The 18292-nt window shown below is 41.7% G+C and overlaps 1 protein-coding gene across 1 annotated transcript in view; it reads right to left on the bottom strand.

Annotated features, from left to right (window-relative positions):
• Positions 1-12342, bottom strand: part of lcor (ligand dependent nuclear receptor corepressor) — a 90271-nt gene extending 77929 nt beyond the window's left edge. Inside the window, exon 1 of the mRNA XM_085786045.1 lies at positions 12200-12342. Coding sequence (XP_085642171.1) covers positions 12200-12296 — 97 coding nt within the window. The 5' untranslated portion in view covers positions 12297-12342. The remainder of the gene's footprint in view (positions 1-12199) is intronic.
• Between the last annotated feature and the right edge of the window lie 5950 nt (positions 12343-18292).

Raw genomic sequence — 18292 nt, 5'->3', positions numbered from 1 at the left:
AACAACTGGGTTTCCCCGGCTGTTTGCTGAGGCCTGCCCATGAATATGCATGAGTTTGTTAACAGTAGGAACCAACGCGGTGCCGACTCACAGGCAGGTTAAAGGAATAGTTTAACATTTTGGCAAATTGGGCCATAATCCCTATAGTTTTAGCAGTAGGTTCGTTACCTTTAATTGTCGGTGCAAGCTATTTTTAGAACGGCGGAGCAGAGCCGTGAGCTGCTCAGAGCTACGCTACGGAGACTAATGGGATTTCTTCGGTTTCCCTCATCAAACTCTTTATCAAATACACAATCCAACAACTCCACAACGCTCTGGTGGACAAGTTGTGACCTGCACATTCACCACACTATGAGATAATAACACGTTACCAGACAGAGTTGTTTTAGAGGGAAATTCATGCAAAACCGCTTATTTTTCAGCAAGCAGTCTCTGCATTTACCTCTAAAACAAAATGTTGAACTAGCCCTTTAATGTTTAGACCTAAACTTGTTAATGTTTAGTTTGTTAATGGTCATTTTTTACTAAACGTAGATGCATCATTTTCCTAATTTCTGTCCTGCTGCTGGGGTGCGTTCACTTGTTCTGCTTGTTTTACCGTCTACGAACCGAGAGTTTCTTTTCTTCTACTTTGTTTTTTTTAATCCAAGTTTCATGTAAGAATCAAACAGGCGATCATTGGAAGAATCAACTTCATAATAATAAAAGGCTCCTGTACGATGACGTCTGAAGTCACTGATCATTTCCTGCATCTTTTTTTCCTCCCTACATATATTATATTATTATGAATCTCTTTGTAGTCGTCTCTCCTCCCAGCTGCTTTAAACCATCACGCCGTTTCGTGTGCATCCATTTTTATTAAAGGACTTTGTTGTTTTATGACTTTTTCCGCCATTAACGTCTGACCCACGGCCGCAGAAAAAAAACCGTCAGCTTTGTAACTCAAACGCTCCCTTGATGTGACTCTTTACCTCTGAATAATAACTGATCCCTGCTCGCCGCTCGCTCTCGTTTGTGCTTAGATAATAAAATAAAAAAAGAGGGCGGAGCTTTGACCTGCCTGAAACGTCGGCCATTGTAAACTGGCTGTACAGACGTATATAGATGATGATTTTTTTTACCCATCATGCATTATGTCAGCGCTGAGTGACGTACATGCTCAGACAGGGTTCCTACAGCTTAAGCCAACTTAAATTTAAGACTTTTTAAGACGTTTTTAATGCCACTTGAAATTAAATTTAAGACCGACTTTACAATAAACACAAATGCATAAATTTTTTTTTTTTAAAAACCTCACCACATCTATTACATAGGGTTAGGGACAATTTTACCCACTTTCCTATGTGGTCCAAGGTAAAGTGACTGCTACATGAATGATTAGGGGGGAAAAAAAAAACAGATTTGGGAGCTGGTGGCGGTGAGAAGTTTAGCGTTGACGACCACCACTAACTTCTCTATGTCAGAATGTTAACAATTATTTTGAGATTTGAGACTAATTACAATCATAAAATCCCACTAACCAAGTGTTAACATTTTTAAGACGTTTGAAAATTTGATTTAAGACATTTTAATGCCAAATTAAAGGGCAAGGCCTTGTTTTTAGATTACTGAATTCAATGCCTTTTAAGACTTTTTAAGGATCCGTAAGAACCCTGTCAGAATTCATCGATCCAAGTAGAGACGCTGCTGAGATTTCCCTAACAACACCGAACGCATCGCACAGGAGGAGGCCTGTTGTTGTGTGTGTGTGTGTGTGTGTGTGTGTGTGTGTGTGTTACAATGACAAGGAGGTCAGTCTTCCTCGGGGCGGTGGGACAACACAACACAACACAACACAACACGACCCGCAGCTCCACATCACAGGGGACGGTCCTCCATTCTGCTCTGCACACAATGACTTCTGTGTGTTTACAACAATGCTGACATCGCCGAGTAACCCCCAACCCCCCACGCCAACCCCCTCCTCGTCCTCGTCCTCCTCTCTGTCTCTGTAAACGTAGCTGGTCCCACATCTGGGTTCAAGTTTATGTGAAATGAATAACATGAAAAAAAATCAAAAAAACAAAAACGAATGAATAAAAGCGAGCAGAGAAGCTGAAAGTGAGAGAGCGAAGTGTCGGCGGCTTTTTCCCTTTTCTTTTTTTTCCTGCTTTTTCTTATTTTACTCCCTTGTTCATCTTGACAAGCTGTCAGAGAGAGAAAGACCAAAACACAGAGAGAGAGAGATGATTCTTCTCTCTTGTTTTCAGAGGAATTCCTCCTTTAAAAGTCTAACAGTCTAAAGTTAAATGGCCCTCGCTGTCTAACAAACGTGATAGACACTGGATTTTATTTATTGTTAAAGCTCACTGGTCTCTTACCATCCTATATTAACTCTTTAGTATCTTTTAATGCCGGTCTCTGACATACTGTACATTAGAATTTGGAAAGTCCAATTTTTCTTCCTGTTGCAGCTGCGAAACGATCTGAAACTCACCACACTTTTATCATTAGGACAATTTAAATCCATATTTATCCTTATTTTACCTCCAACTGCTCCTGTTTTTAACTAGACGTCTCTGTTTTTAATTGATCTTTGTCACTTTTACGTTTTGGTATTTCGGATGTGCTTATGTATGTTTCAAACGTTTTGTGTTTTGTCTCGGCTATCCACATTTTTCCGAACGTCAAAAACGTAAGCCGGTTTTGCTCTTCCGGACGAATTTTACGTTTACGTTTCCATGCATGGATTTTTTTTTTTCCAATGAAAATCTGTAAAACGCATGGATCATCACACCAGCTTTTGACAATGGATATCACACAAACTGACATCCGTGTTACAGTAAAAGCCAGCGTTAATAGATTAATAGATCCATGCGTTTACCGCAACTTTGGCAAGGACTGAAAACCATGGAAACGTAAACGTACAATTCCACCGGAAATGCAAAACCGGCTTCCAGTTTTGACCATATATGATGATATGATATCATTTATAATATAGCCGATTTATGATATCACTAACACTATCAAGTTAAAATAAAAGTTATAATAATAATAATTATTATTATAAATCATCAATGCGCTTCATATTTCCCCCGTTAGCTTTATTTACACTGGTGAATAATGGAGTTGAGCCGTCGTTGGGCTCTAAACTGGTTCTTCAGGGTTTCCAGTATCTTTGTATCTTCACTTTGTGTCAACACTGGGTGTAATGGAGGTCACGTTTCTTCCTTTGCTTTTCATTTTCTCTACGGGTCAAACAAAAGGAAAAGTGTCTCCAACATGAAAAACCAGCTGAAGGTTTTAAACTTCCAGGTTTGAGCTGAAACATTTTAACACTTCACAGCTTCATCAGATCTTTCTCTTTTTAGTGTTTTAGAGGATCAGACCTCAAGTCTTTGTTCTGATATAAAAAATGAATCATTATTTTCTTTTATATTATTCATTTTAGTGGATGCTCGTCCTGTTTTAAACCATAAAAACACTGAGCGTGGTCTGGGGTCTAACTAACTAACTGTGGGTTGTTGTGACGTTCGGGTCTGTCAGCCAACGTTTTTTTCCTTTTCTTTTTTTTTTTTTGTTTTCTACCTGCGTCCTCACGTCAAGGCCGAGTCATAATGAACTCCTTTTCACTCTTTGAATTGCAAATAATTGCCTTTTGTTTCCGTGTCATTTGTTGTGCAAACCTCATCTGTCATGTGTCGTCGTATAGAAACGGCCCTCAGCCTTCACTTCTCCACCCCGCTCTCTCTCTCTTTCTCTCTCTCTGCTACTGCTCTATTGTTCCTCCCCCCCCCCTCTCTCTCTCTCTCTCTCTGAGGAACTACATTTCCCAGGGTGCACCTGTGGGTATATGATTGCAATGCAGGCTGATACAGAATCCTTTAAAGAGGAGTTTGCTTTGCTTTTGGTTATAAGAGTCTCGTATTAATGTGGATGAATCTACGTTACCCACACTTGTTAAAGGAATAGTTCAACATTTTGGCAAATTGGCCCATTGCCATAATCCCTATAGTCATAGCATTCATAGCAAATTGTCGGTGCAAGCTATTTTTAGCTCTGAGCAGCTCACGACTCTGTTCCGCCATTCTAAAAATAGCTTGCACCGACAATTAAAGGTAACAAACCAATGGACCAAATTTGCCAAAATATTGAACTATACCTTTAATGGGTGCATTTTAATAATAAATATATTGTTTTGTCTTATTATTTAGTGGTCGACTCGCCCAGTATTTCCTAGTTTCGGTTTCCCCGGACGCTGCCCGGTGTTGTCATGGGAATAACGCCGCTGGATCGCTAGTTGGTATCGGAACTACGACGGTATCTGATCGTCTTCAAACCTCCGACTTTCATTCTTGATCAATTAAAACATTCTTGGCAAATGTTTTCACTTGCGTCCGCCTTGCACCGGTCCAAGTATTTCACCATGCACCGCTGAGGCTCATGGGAAATGTAGTGTGAAAACATTTCTGCTTTCCGAAACTCCTCGTAATCCCAAACTCATTTTTTGAAGCTGAACATGGAAACAGAAAACACACGGGAGCTGAACTCGTCACCACGACTCATTGACAAATCTTTTATTTTAATTAGTCTCATTACAGATTCATCGTGTTTAACCACGAGGCTCCGATCGGACGACGACATCCCAGATTATTCTCTTTAAGTCGGAGCCATGACAGCTTAACTCTGCCCTGTTATTACCAGCTCATTAGCCGCGGCTGCTCTTGTTTGGGAAACACCGAGGTGCCACTTAGTATTAATTAATTGTTAACGACCATCCGACTGACACACACTTTCACTATGACTCCATTAATAGTGGATTCACAGCCAGAGCCCGGGGTGCAAAACACACACACACACACACAACCTTAAAGGGATACATTGCCATAATCCCTACAGTCATAGCAGTAGGTTTGTTACCTTTAATTGTCGGTGCAAGCTGTTTTTAGAACGGTGGAGCAGAGCCGTGAGCTGCTCAGAGCTACGCTACGGAGGCTCATGGGATTTCTTGGTTTCCCTCATCAAACTCATCAAATACACAATCCAACAACTCCACAACGCTCTGGTGGACAAGTTTGACAAGTATGGCAATGAGCCAATTTGCCAAAATGTTGAACTATCCCTTTAAACTTAAAAAGTCGTAAGTCTTCACAAAGTACACACACACACACACTCCTCCATGTCATCGATCAAGTAGCTCTTGAAAAGCAAAGTGCTCAAATCTGAGCTTTGACACAACGTCGGCCGAACCCAGCAAACATTCCTGCTGCACCCTGTGTGTGTGTGTGTGTGTGTGTGTGTGCGTGTGTGTGTGTGTACTCCAAACACAAACTCCAAACCGTGCATGAGCCCACATGGCATCAGCGTCCAAAGAGCTCAGGTAGCTCATATAACACAAGAACAACACACACACACACACACACACACACACACACACACACCCAGTGCTTACATAAAATTTAGGCTGAGTGGCTGAACAAAGTGCAGTTTGAGGAAGTGAAGAACAGAAGAGACGTGTCGACTCTGAAGACTCAAAGCTTTGATTCCTGAAATTAAAGAGAAGTTGCTTTTCCCTCGTGTCGTTTATTTCATTCACTGAGTCAAATAAAACCTGTTTAGGTCACACTTTATAATAAGACACACTATTAAGCATTAATAAACACTGAATTCTTCATTTATAACACATGAATACCCATTAGTATGCAGTTTATAAACACAGTTACTGCTCATCAATGATGAGTTAACAGTGTTTATAAACTACATGCTAAACTCGACGACATTGAAAATGAGGGTAACCTCAATGTCTCTCGAGAATAAATAAAGGTTATAATAATAATGAGTATTCATGTGTTATAAATGAAGAATTCAGTATTTATTAATGCTTAACTAATGCTTAGTAGTGTGAACTTATTATAAATATCTGTTGTTTTTGGTTCTGACAGAAGAGAAGAGCAGATTCCTGCTGTATGGTCTTTAAATTGATCTATTGATCATCGATCAGCTGAGTATCGGCCACATTCAGGTTCATCAAATCATTTGGTTTCATAATGACGTTGTTTGCACATGTGCATCTGACTCACACACACACACACACACACACAAAATAATAATGAAACGTCCAAATACAGCACATAAAGAAGAAGATGATGAAAAAGAAAAAGAAGAACAAGACCAAGTAGAAGTAGAAGAGAGTAAAAGAGAAAGTAGAATCAGAGTGGCAGCGGCAGCAGGAAGTGATTTGTTACTAATCAACTAATCAAAGGTTTCACCTCCGAGTGACTCTGGAGAATCAAACACATCTTCAAACAGAGAGGAGGAAACAGCTGCCGCCTTCACAAACTACAAACAACAACAACAACAACAACAACAACAACGTCCCGTCCCCCAGAGACTCAGAGAAACAAATTTTGATTCAAGAAACGACCTGAGATCTTCTGAAAGATTCAAAAAAACCTAAAAAACACAAATAAATCTAATAAAGTCACATGTTGTCACCTCCTGAAATATCTCAACAAAACCGAAACTAAACAACCACAACAAGACGACAGCAGTGACGCAGGTTCGATTCCCTGTGGTACTTCTGATAAATGTGTGTTAGCTGGAAAAGAGCAGTGCAGAGAGGACGCTTCAGGAAGACATAAAGCTTCACACACACACACACAGTGACACAACACAGTGACACACACACCTTCTGTCGACATCCACTCGGTGCCAGCGGTGTATTTAACCCCCCTCTCCTCCCCCCTCTCTTCCCCCCCGACTCTCTCACCCCAAAGAGAGCAGCTCCTCCTCCCACAGGGCTCCTGGTTGGCATGGAGCACACACACACACACACACACACACACACACACACAGATTTACAGCGCTGGCACCGAGGATCACTCTCTCTCTCTCTCTCTCCTGATGAAATGAGCCATGTTTTGTTTTGTTTCCTTTTCAAAAAAAAAAAAAAAAGGAAAAGCCCCATGAAAAGAAAGAGCAAGATGTGAAAGTAGCAGGACGAGGATCTCTGGGGGCGTCCATCTGTCCATCTGTCCATCTGTCCATCTGTCCATCTGTCCATCTGTCCATTACTGGAATAAGAGCTGAGAGGAGGAGGAGGAGTGATGGATGGATGGATGGATGGATGGATGGATGGATGGATGGATGGATGGATGGAGAGAGATTTGTTCAACACTCAAATGTTTCACTTCCTCCTTGTTTTTCTCCTCTTGTATATTTATAAAGAAGTAGAAGTCACCGCCTGGAGCCTCTGGTTGTTTAACACGAGTTTATGAACTGGAACTTCAATAAAAACATTAATACGTATAAAGTTTTGTTGCCTCTCTTTCATTTGATCTACGACGATGAGCAGGGTTTGTGTTGGAGTTGAGCAGCAGAGAAGCTGAACGTCCTCGTTTATATAAAGTACAGGAAGATGTTTGGAGATTTAAAGGGACAATGAGGAGTTTTGGAAAAGCGAAGCGTTTTCACACATTTATGAGCCTCCGTGCACCGTACATTTCTTTTACCGGCGCAAGACAGACTCATGTTTTCATTCATCAAGAATTAAAGTCAGAGGTTCGAAGACGATCACATACCGTCGTAGTTCGACCATAAACAGCGATTCGGCGGCGTTATTCTCATGACTCGCCGCGAAACCGAAAGTAAAGAAAGAAACGCTGGTCGGCTCGACCAGCATTTCCACCACCACTGATAATAACAAAATAACGATAGAGACAAAACCATATATTTATCGAAAATGGGCCCATTAACAAGTGTGGTTAGCGGAGATTCATCCACATTAACGTGAGACTTCTTTATAACCAAATAGAAACTCCTCGTTGTCCCTTTAATCAAGTAAAACATTTAAATGTCTGTTTCACTGCAGCATTTGATGAAGTTCAGGATCTCTGTGTCACAGCTGCATCATAAAAACCTCTGGGATCTAATAACATGATGCGTTCATGTACAAATTAACTTATTAGACAATAAAAAAAAACCTAATATTTAAAAGTTGTGTTGCAGAAATGTGACAGAGAAAGTTTGGGTTTGAGTTCAGCAGCAGGAAACATCCGCTTGAATGTTGCTGTTTTGTTTTTTTCCTGGTTTGTAGTGAACGCAGCGTTGGAACCAATCAATGCATCTTTGCACAAAGCAGCAGCTGCATCATAAAAAACTCTGCTCTGGGTTTTACTTTTTACAAAATACTCAACGTTAACAATGTAAACACATCTGATTGGAGCAGAGCTTTACTGAGCCTGCAGCTTTAAACCACTTTACATCCGAAAATATTCAGTTTAGTTTCCTTTTTTTTAGGTCTGATGAAGTAAACCTGGGCTGAAGTTGATGAATATTTACACTTTTCTCTCCTGGTACCTGTAATTACACATAATTATATCCTCACCTAATGTGTTATGGTGCTTTTTTTCTTCTTATTTTTTTACTAAATTCAATTAAGAAACCATTTTATTTTATAAAAACACATGAGGTCTAAGTGTAGTGTTTGGTTCTGCAGCAGCCTGATGCAGCGCTGCACAACTGAAGCCAGCAGCTCTGAGCCTAGATAAATAAATAAAAAAACATAAAAAAAACATAAAATATACTAAAAAAACCAGCAATCTGCCAGTCAGACTCACACCTCGCTCCTCTCTCCCTCTCACAGTCTGTCTCTCTGCAGCGCGGCCACAACCTCTCAGCGCTCAGAGGAGCTGCTCTCTTCTCTCTCTATGTGCCAGAGGAATCAGCAGTTGGGCTGTAATTGCTACCAACTAATAACGTTAACCTTTCTCCTGGCAGATCGGCCCCTACACTTTATTATGGGTGCGAGCTCCGAGGGCCACGGAGAGGCTGAGGGGCCGGGGGGCCGGGGGGGGCACCGTGTCCCCCGTGTCCGTGTGAGACGTCCACCCCCGTTAGCTGACCTTCTAAAACCAAACGTCTTCATTACAGCAGCAAGGAGAGGAAATAGTTGTTTCATTTGTTCTTTGTTATTTTTGGAGACTTTGGTTCTTTGTCTCGGGAGAATGGGAGACACTACAGGTGAATAATAGGGTACAAAAAATTAAATAACAGATATCACCATGAAACTTCCCAAGTTTATCATTCACATTAGGATAAATGTTTTTTGTATTACAAGTTTTGTCAAATGTTATGTTTAAATATGTAAATGAGGCAATATCTGATGAAATATGCTCTAATTTGCATATGTTTCCAGAACCGAAATCTGAACAATGGATAAAGCCACTTTCAAAATTCTTGTTTTATTTTGTTGACATATTAGAGTAAGATGTTTTTACAAAGGAGGATTTTGGATATCTCTTTCTATCACTCTGTAAATGAATAAATACTGTCACCAGCCCAAAAAAATCTAATTTCGCCTTGTTTTTAGGAATAAAATGTTGTATTAATCAGGCTTTGAATGATATATCAACAATCCCTTCGGTAAAAACCTTCAGAATATAGACAGGAATAAAACTGGAAGGTTTGGTGTCTGTATGTGCTGCTGAAGTGGAGATTTCAGGTTCAGAGTCTGAGGAAAAACGGCCTTTACTTTCAGACTTTACTGAAAAAATTCCATAGATTGTTAATGCAAATCGTACTTTTCCGATTGGTTGTGGATATGGAGGAATTTTTGGAGTCTACATCATTGTTCAGGAGAGAGAGAGCTTTACAATGACACCTGACATGACATGGCTCAGACAACGGTAGCATGTTAACTTTTTGGTGAATTTAGGAGAAATCTACAGACGAAAGAGACAAAATTAAGTCAAATAAAAACCTAAATATGGATTTTCTACCATTTCTTTGGACTTTTCTGAAAGAATACATGTTAAGGAAGAAAAATAGCCCAAAATTAAAAATTGATCAGTGCATGAAAACACAGTGTTTTTGCCTGTTAGTGTCTCTCGCCTTAATGAAGAAGAATATTTAGTGTTTTCTACTTGGATTCTACTTGAAGACAACACAGTTTGATCATTAAACAGTGACAAACACAAATGTCAAATCTCCAGATCGACACTGAACACATCGTCCAGCTGACCAACAGTCTCCTCTCAGGTATCACTGTGTTTATTCCATCCAGTCGGAGCTCTGCATGGCTTCATTAAGGCGACTCAGAGAGACACCGTTCCTCCGCTGCTGCTTTTAACTCCAACCCGCTGACCCACTAAATCATTAAAACAGCACTAATTAGGCTGCGGACGTACAGGAGCGAGAGGTTGAGATGTGTAAAAAGCTGCACTTTAACTCACCAAACATTCAACATTCTGCTGTTTTAGTTGGCTTTTTGTTTACACTGCTGCTGCTGCTGCTGCTGCTGCTATGGCTCCTTATGGCTCCACACTGATCATCACACCAACCAGAGGTCAGAGATTACAGCCAAAGCTTTTAATTTCACCACCACCACCTCCTCCTCTCATTAAAGGGCTTCCTTACTAAAAAGCTGCACCGTGCAGCAGCAGCAGCAGCAGCAGCAGCAGCAGCAGGAATCAGGCCATGTGAGTTATTATGCAGCGGTCGGATGGGTAAGTAGGTGACGGGTCAACAAGCAACATCTGGACACAGAGATGCATCCAAAAAGATAACACACAAGTGGAGCTGCTGCTGCTGCTGCTGCTGCTGCTGCTGCTGCTGCTGCATGCAACACCCCGACTCCTCTGCTGCTGCAGCGATGGAGGAGATGGAGATGGAGGTATAGGAGGAGGAGGAAGAGATGGTGGTGGTGGTGGTGGTGGCGCTTTAACGACCGATAAAAGCCAGATTAGGAGCCGGGGGGAAGAGGAAGAGGAGCCGAGGAAACCCAGAGAGAGAGAGGTTAGGAGATCAGAGGGGGGGGGGCCGAAGAGTGGACGATAATCTTGCCATAACATCAGGATAGGTCGATGTAACCGGATTAAAGTGAGCTAATGAAATACACCAGATATGAGGGATTGGGGGGGAGGGAGGGAGGGAGGGGGGGAGATGTATGGAGGAGAAAATCCAAAATAAAAGCCGATGGATGGATGGGCAAAAACAGGAAGGAAGAGGAGGAGAAGGAGGAGGAGAGCTTCAGTAGTTTAGAAAGACAAAGACTGACACATGTCATGGGAGCGAGGAATGGAGGGAGGGAGGTGGAGGTGGATTGGCAATTATAAATAAATATATATATTTTTAAAACAAAACAAAAAAATAGATAATAATATATGTAAAGGCAAACTGCGCCAGACTGAACTCTCTCTCGGCGTTTCAACAAGTCTGATCCCGGTGGAGAGGCACCACCGAGCACCGCGGCGTCTCTCTTCTCTACACCTCCCCCCTCCCTCCTCCTCCTCCTTTTCCTCCTCCCCCCTCCCCCTCCCCCTCCTCCCTCCACCACCACCTAAAATACAAAATTATTTCCTCTGTGACATTTTTTCTCCCCCCAATGCAGCAATGCGCGCTCCCAAAAGCCGATTTCCAGGGCAGCGGAGGAGGAGGAGGAGAGAGAGAGAGATAGGGGAAGGGAGGGAGGGAGGGAGGAAGGGGGCGTCATGTTTGGAGATTGGGAGCGCGCCTCCCCCTCCTCCCTCCTCCCCCTCCTTCTCCACCTTAAACCACAAAACTCAACCCCCGGAGGCGCGCGCACCGCACTGCCTATAGCCGCGGCCAGCTGATTGGCCGCGGCGCAGCTCCATCTGCACCACGTGACACGTCCTGCTTACAATAAATAAACAGCTATGGAATAATGTATAGAAAAATGTCCAACGAAACCCCCCAGCCACCCACCCACCCACCTTCTCCCCCCCTTCCTCCCTTTCCTCCCTTTCCTCTCCCCTCTCCCCTTTCAGCAATAACACAAAACAATAACACCAAAAACCACGGTCGGTCACACACACAGGTGAGCAGAACAGGTGAACCCCCCCTCCCCTCCCCTTCCCCACCCCACACAGCCCCCCAGTCCCCCTCCCCACCACCACCACCACCGCTGCTGCCCCGGCACCAGAAAACTTGAGAGCGGAGGAATATGATCGGTGCAGCGGCCGCGTAAAATGACAGCTTCATACATTCATACATAGAGAGCTATAGGTTTTTTCCACTGGACAGCATATAGACCTATAGACACTCACTCATTCACGCTGCCCCACCACCAAAAAAGAATAACAAAAAACACAGGAAAACAATCACAACACAGTTCCCCACCGGACCGGACCCCCCCTCCCCTCCCTCCCCTCCCCTCGCACCATGGACTCACAACAACACACAATGCCAAAAGCGAGCTTACCTACACAGTGAATGAGTTTGTGCCTCCAAGAGTCAAGTTCCTGCCGAAAGCCGCGCCTCTCTATCGTGCATTGCTGCCTTTTGCACAGACTCGCCATTTTCTATCGGCCCCTCCCGTGGGCGCGCACATACTGCTGGGCTCGTCGCTGCTGCTGCTGCTGCTGCTGCTTCCCCTCCTCTCCTGCTGCTGCTTCCCCTCCTCTCCTGCTGCCCGGCTGCCTGGCGCGCATGCACGTCACCGCCGGTGGTGGTGGTGGTTGGTTTTTATATTCTTCCAGGGGGCTGGGTGGAGTGAGATATGACTGACTATGCCTGACTGAGGGGGACGGGGCTGCAGCATCCCCCTTTCTATAGCCTCGCGTTTTATTTGTCCCACCCACCAAAAGCAGCCCCTCCCCTGTCCCCTCTCCCTTCTCTCCTCTCCTCTCCTCTCCTCTCCCCCTCCATCCTTCCCTCCCCAGCATCTCTCTTTTTTTGCTCTGCGTGGTGGGTGCTGTCATTGGGTGGGTTTAATGGGATGTTTGTCTGTTTTAATGTTGTATAGGGCGCAGGCAGCACATGGCGCCTAGCTGTGCTCCAAATTTGCCATGGCTTAAAGCTATGTATGTGTGTCAAAGGGCGCGCGGGTGTGCCGGGGATTTAGAAATGCGGCATAAAGACACTGCATTGTTTAAAATTAACAGATGTGTTACAGTATATAAGACTGGACTGGAGCCGCGGATTATAAAGCGCGATGTTTATATACAAAGAAGCGTTGTTGTGTTTCCTTCAGGAGAAAAGGAAAAAGTGCTGGAGTGTCTTTTTTTATATTTATTATGTATATATATATACAGTATATATGAACACAACTGATCCCTACACAGCTCCTGGACACACACACTCTGGAAAATCCCCTCCGTGTTGTTGCTGTGAGGCTCCGTGGGTCGTCCAGGAACATTTCAGTGACATCACTGATATTCATTTTTTTTTTATATTCGGAGGAATATTATTTAGCCAATTAAAGGATTATCACTAATTCTCCTTTCATGGATCAGCTCGGTGCTTAATACAATAAAGTAGCCTAATAAAAGCTCCATTCACGTCTCACTAAATTATACAAAATACTCACACAGTTGGTTTTAATTGAAAAGGATGTGTTCAAATACAAATGCTTGAAGTTCAATGGATCTTGATTAAAATATCATGAAAAATTCAAATTAATCAACATTTTTTAGACACTTTTCTTTTTGGAGCAGGAACTTCAAATCCTGGATACACACAGTATAGATAGATAGATAGATAGATAGATAGATAGATAGATAGATAGATAGATAGATAGATAGATAGATAGATAGATAGATAGATAGATAGATAGATAGACTTTATTGATCCCAAACTGGGAAATTACAGTGCAGCAGCAGCATTACACAGACACACAGTGACGATAACAACATATAGTATAAGAATATAAAGAATAAGATTATAAAAAACAAATAAAATAGCAAAATATAAAGAAAAAACTATACATAATAAAATAGCAATAGCAAATAAAATAGAATGTAATGTACAAAGTTAGTAGTAAGTTAGTAGTAAGTATGTGTACTGTATGTGTGCTTAAAATGAATGCACTTAAGACACTTTTTTTTATAGTGAGAACGTGTTAAAAAAAAGGAATGTATCTGCACACTTGAATAAAGCAAGTGTGGTATGTTAATGTGTTGGTGAAAAGAAGTGATCATCGCCGACATGTCTTTTCTTTCATACAAAAAGGAGTTTATTACAAGAAAAAGAACAGTGTCAAAAGAATGTCGAATCGTGGAGCATCTCTGGTGCCAATATCAAGTCTCTCTCTCTCTCTCTCTTGGCCCAAAGCTTTAACCTTATATACGTTTTCTAATTCTAAAAACTCCACCTTCTCCCAACAAAAGGATGTAGCTGACCAAGATGGTCAGACAAGGACAAGATCTAAAAACAGAATCCCTGAGAAATGTTCCTTGTCATTCACCCTTTTTCTGTGGGTCATGGTTTTTGGAGATACTTGATGGTTAATCACTCATAATCTCATCGATTAGCCTACTAAACACCTAATCCAAACATCTTCATGCTGTAAATGTATGTGCGTGCCTTTTTCTCTCTTGTATGATCTGCATTTATTCATATTTATTCTATTTGAATATAAACTGTTACTCATCACAAATAAAGTTCCTATCCAAATGGTGAATGACCTCTGACCTACCCCTTAACCTTTAGGCTATTAGAAAACACCATGTCCTGTATCCCAGGAACCTTACCCATTAGATCAGATTACTTCTAGGCAAGATATGGAACAGATTAAAGGGATATTCTGCACCGTAACACAGAGTTAGACCCCCCCCAGAGATAGCTTCTCTAAGTTGTAGCAACTTTAGCAATGACCGCACCATAAAGCGCAGTCTATTGATTCACTATCAACTGATCAAAAAACCACTTTTAGCCACAAATAATGCTCAGAACAGCACCAAACGTCATCAACAGGGTCCCAGGGTCCCAGCCCATAATACGAGGCATCAAACATCTGTTAGCTTAGCCTGGTTTCTATTGAAAAGAGACGAAAACAACTGACCACTTGATTCCCCCAGGTCCAGCACATAGACTCCACCGGCTCTCTCCCTCTTTCACTTTTCTCCTCTGTTTCCTTCAGCTCGTCTTCAGTAAACTCAAACTGATAGTGGCAGCCATCGAAATGAAACCAGTCGTCGTTGTTGTCAAACTGCATAAACTCAGCTGTGTGTTGTCCCTTCTGTGATGTCTGCTTGTTACTGCCATGTGTGACAGTTGACAGGTCCTGTCACTATGCCTCCAATTGATCATGCGCCCTGGCTACTTGGCCAAGGGGATGTCCCTTTGGGTGACTGGCAAGCGCGCATGACTATTACCCGGGAGGTGTGGGTTCAATCCCCGCCCGGGCCCTCTTCACCTTGCCACAAATGGTTACAGGTAGTCAGCTGGCATGGAGCCGATTACGGAGTGAAGTAGAGTCCCACAGCTCAAGGATGAATGTGTGTGTAGCCTATTACTCCATATAATGCAGCCAAAGTTCATATGTATTTTGCCTATCAGTTTATAAAAGTTATTTTTATAGTGTTGTCAGTGCCTGGACACTATGCTGGACGTGGAAAGTTGCTGCATAGCGTATAAGTGGAGGAGAGTGGGTGAGTTGTTTTTGTCTCTTTTCAATAGAAACCAGGCAAAGCTAACAGATGTTTGATGCCTCATATTATGGGCTGGGACCCTGATTGTACTGTTGATGACGTTTGGTGCTGTTCTGAGCATTATTTGTGGCTATGAGTGGCTTTTTGATCGGTTGATAGTGAATCAATAGACTGCGCTGTTTGTTATGGTGCGGTCATTGCTAAAGTTGTTACAACTAGAGAAGCTAGCGGTTAGCAGACTTCATCTCTCGAGGGGGGGGGTCTAACTCGGTGTTACGGTGCGTTGGACCATGGCTTAAACTTACGCCTGAATATCCCTTTTTAAGCAGAGTATCAGTTCACACATTTCTTCAGTCAGGAAGAAATGTCTATATGTCTACATATAGACATTTTATATCTTTATGTAGATATAAAAGAATAATTATAAGGCTATGAAAACCAAACAGATTTTATAGCGATTATACACTTATATCTTATATTATACCTATATTCAGATTTTGCCAATAAACCTTGACAATTATTACACACTGTACCTTTACAGTAATAGACAAGCTTTCAGTCAGAAGATTTTCATCAGGGTTATAGTGAGAACCTGTGTGTATGTTGTGTAGGTGTGTATATGTATCCAAGACTTTAAGCTTCCACTTTCATTATACTCCTTCTATGTTGATATAAATGAAGCATTTTTGTATTGTTTGATGGTATTTTCAATTAAAATCTACAATTGGCAACACAACGTGACAAATTAAGGGCAGTTATATAGTAGTGACAAATACAGATCTGTGAGTGTTTCTTTCCATTCTCAGATCTTTTTTCTTTTCACTTTTAGAAACCATCTGCCTGAAAGGTTTTTTGAACTCCCACAATACCACATTTTGATGCCACATGATCTGTGTGTCCTCAGAAGTAGCCGTCGCTACAGGGGAAGAACTTATCACAATATAGTTTTTATGTCTCTGTGTCGGCAACAGCTGTGGCCCACGAGGCTTTATGTTTCAACGCCTCGGAGGGGAATGAGTTTAAATTTGGTTTAAAAAACATTCACATGGAGTTGTGTGTGTGTGCGTGTGACCTAGGCGGAGTTTGTATTTGTTTTCTTTATTTGACATTACTCAATAAATCAAATGCTAAGTATGAAAAGGATGAAGTTATAAAAGTACATACCCAAAAAGGTCAACTTCACTGTGACATCACAATGTTCTGTTATTCAGCGCTGTAACAGGAGTGTGACCGTGGCTCAGGCAAACAACCATGAGGTTGTAATCTAATATATTTGCCAGATATCACAGCATTTATATGATTTAAACTACACAGATGTGCACATTTATAAATAGAAGTTGACTGCAGAAAAACAAAGGCAAAACAGCACAGAGCACAAATATCAATGCAATAAAAAATAACAATGAAATAGTAATAATAAAAAAAACCACTTAAAACGATAATGAAAAGATTTAATGTCTGTTTGAAAACTGAGTTTGAAGCGATGCCTTTCAACTTTTATATTAGCAAATTTGGTCGGTTATGAAAAGTCATTATGTTGAGTTAAAAACAAGTTATGCAATTTGCTCTTTATGAGGCGCCGACTTTGCAGGAGTTCATTATTCTGCCTCGTCTGCTGCTCATGACAAATGTGTCAGTCGTTAATTTCTCCAGCTATAGTTCTCACTCTTTTAAGTCAGAAACTGAGTACCTGTCTGCATGTTTTAAAATAAATTATAGATGTGATGATGAGGGCAAGTCAGAGTCTCCGCTGTCTTTTCTTATTGTAGTTGAATACTACTACAGTTATTGTTTGTTTTTCTTCTTCTCATTTCTCATGCTACAGTAATAAGTAATTTCACTGGTGTGTGATCAAATCTTATTTTATCTTGTCGTGAGAGGAAATCATGCACACAGGACACAGGTGGATGGTTAAATAAACAAATGAAATATTTAAATATAAATGCAATTATAGGCTACATTTCATGAGCTCTTATGGTGGAAGTATTAAGGTGGGTAGCCCCATGTGCGTTTTGGTTTATGACACTAAACAAACAACTATAGCCTACAGCCTACAAGAACCTATGAAAATGTACATTCATTCACTATCACTTTTCAATTAACCAAACAAACACCGTAAGTTTGGCTCATCACATCTGGGCAGAATCCAGCTGTTATCCCTCAAGATTTTCTGTGCATGCACCAGACTTGGGCCAGTTTTGGACCACAGCACTGTCGCCTTCATTGGGCCAGATTTATTTTTTGTTATCTGATGATTTTTTTCATTCCAATTATAAAAAATAGGCTACATAAACTTCACAGGTGTAATAATTAGCCTACGTCTTTTTTTTTAAGTTATTATCGATCATTAATTGGCTTCATTTAAATTCCTTTTCATTCAAAGCAGCTCCAGCCTATAGCTGATTAATCTATAGTCCCTGTTTTCCCCGGAGAAACAAAATCAGGGCAGCAGAAATTTGTGTTTCATTTGGGGTCACCTTGATTCTTCCCTTTTTTTCTCCTTTTTTTTTACCCTCCTTCCTCTTAGCTTTTTAGTGAATTAAACCCTTATTGGCTTTGAATCTATATCACCTCATTTAGCAAACCCACCACCTCGGTGCAGCTGTTTTAAGGCTCAGGCGAAACAATAAATCATGTTCCATAAAACTCGCCAAAACGTAGGTCTAATCACCAAATTGAAACATGAAATGACACGGTATCATTAAGGGGAACCTCAGCTGCAGGTTTTTATAATCCTACAGAGACGGTGGGCAGCACATAAAAAAAGAAAAAAAAAGAAAAAAGGCAAGGGCAACCGCTTTAACGGAGGAGCACTCCGGCTAATTAAGCCGTTGAACCCGTTGCCCTCGACAAAGATGTCTGCCGCGGAGGGGCTGGGCAGCGGGAGACGGCGACCAATGGGAGCGCGGCTTGAATCCAGGCAG

Source organism: Trachurus japonicus, chromosome 1 (assembly GCF_045865225.1).
Source record: "Trachurus japonicus isolate A0001 chromosome 1, Traja_1.0".
Lineage (NCBI taxonomy): Eukaryota > Metazoa > Chordata > Actinopteri > Carangiformes > Carangidae > Trachurus > Trachurus japonicus.
This window is presented reverse-complemented; position numbering and strand designations above follow the sequence as displayed.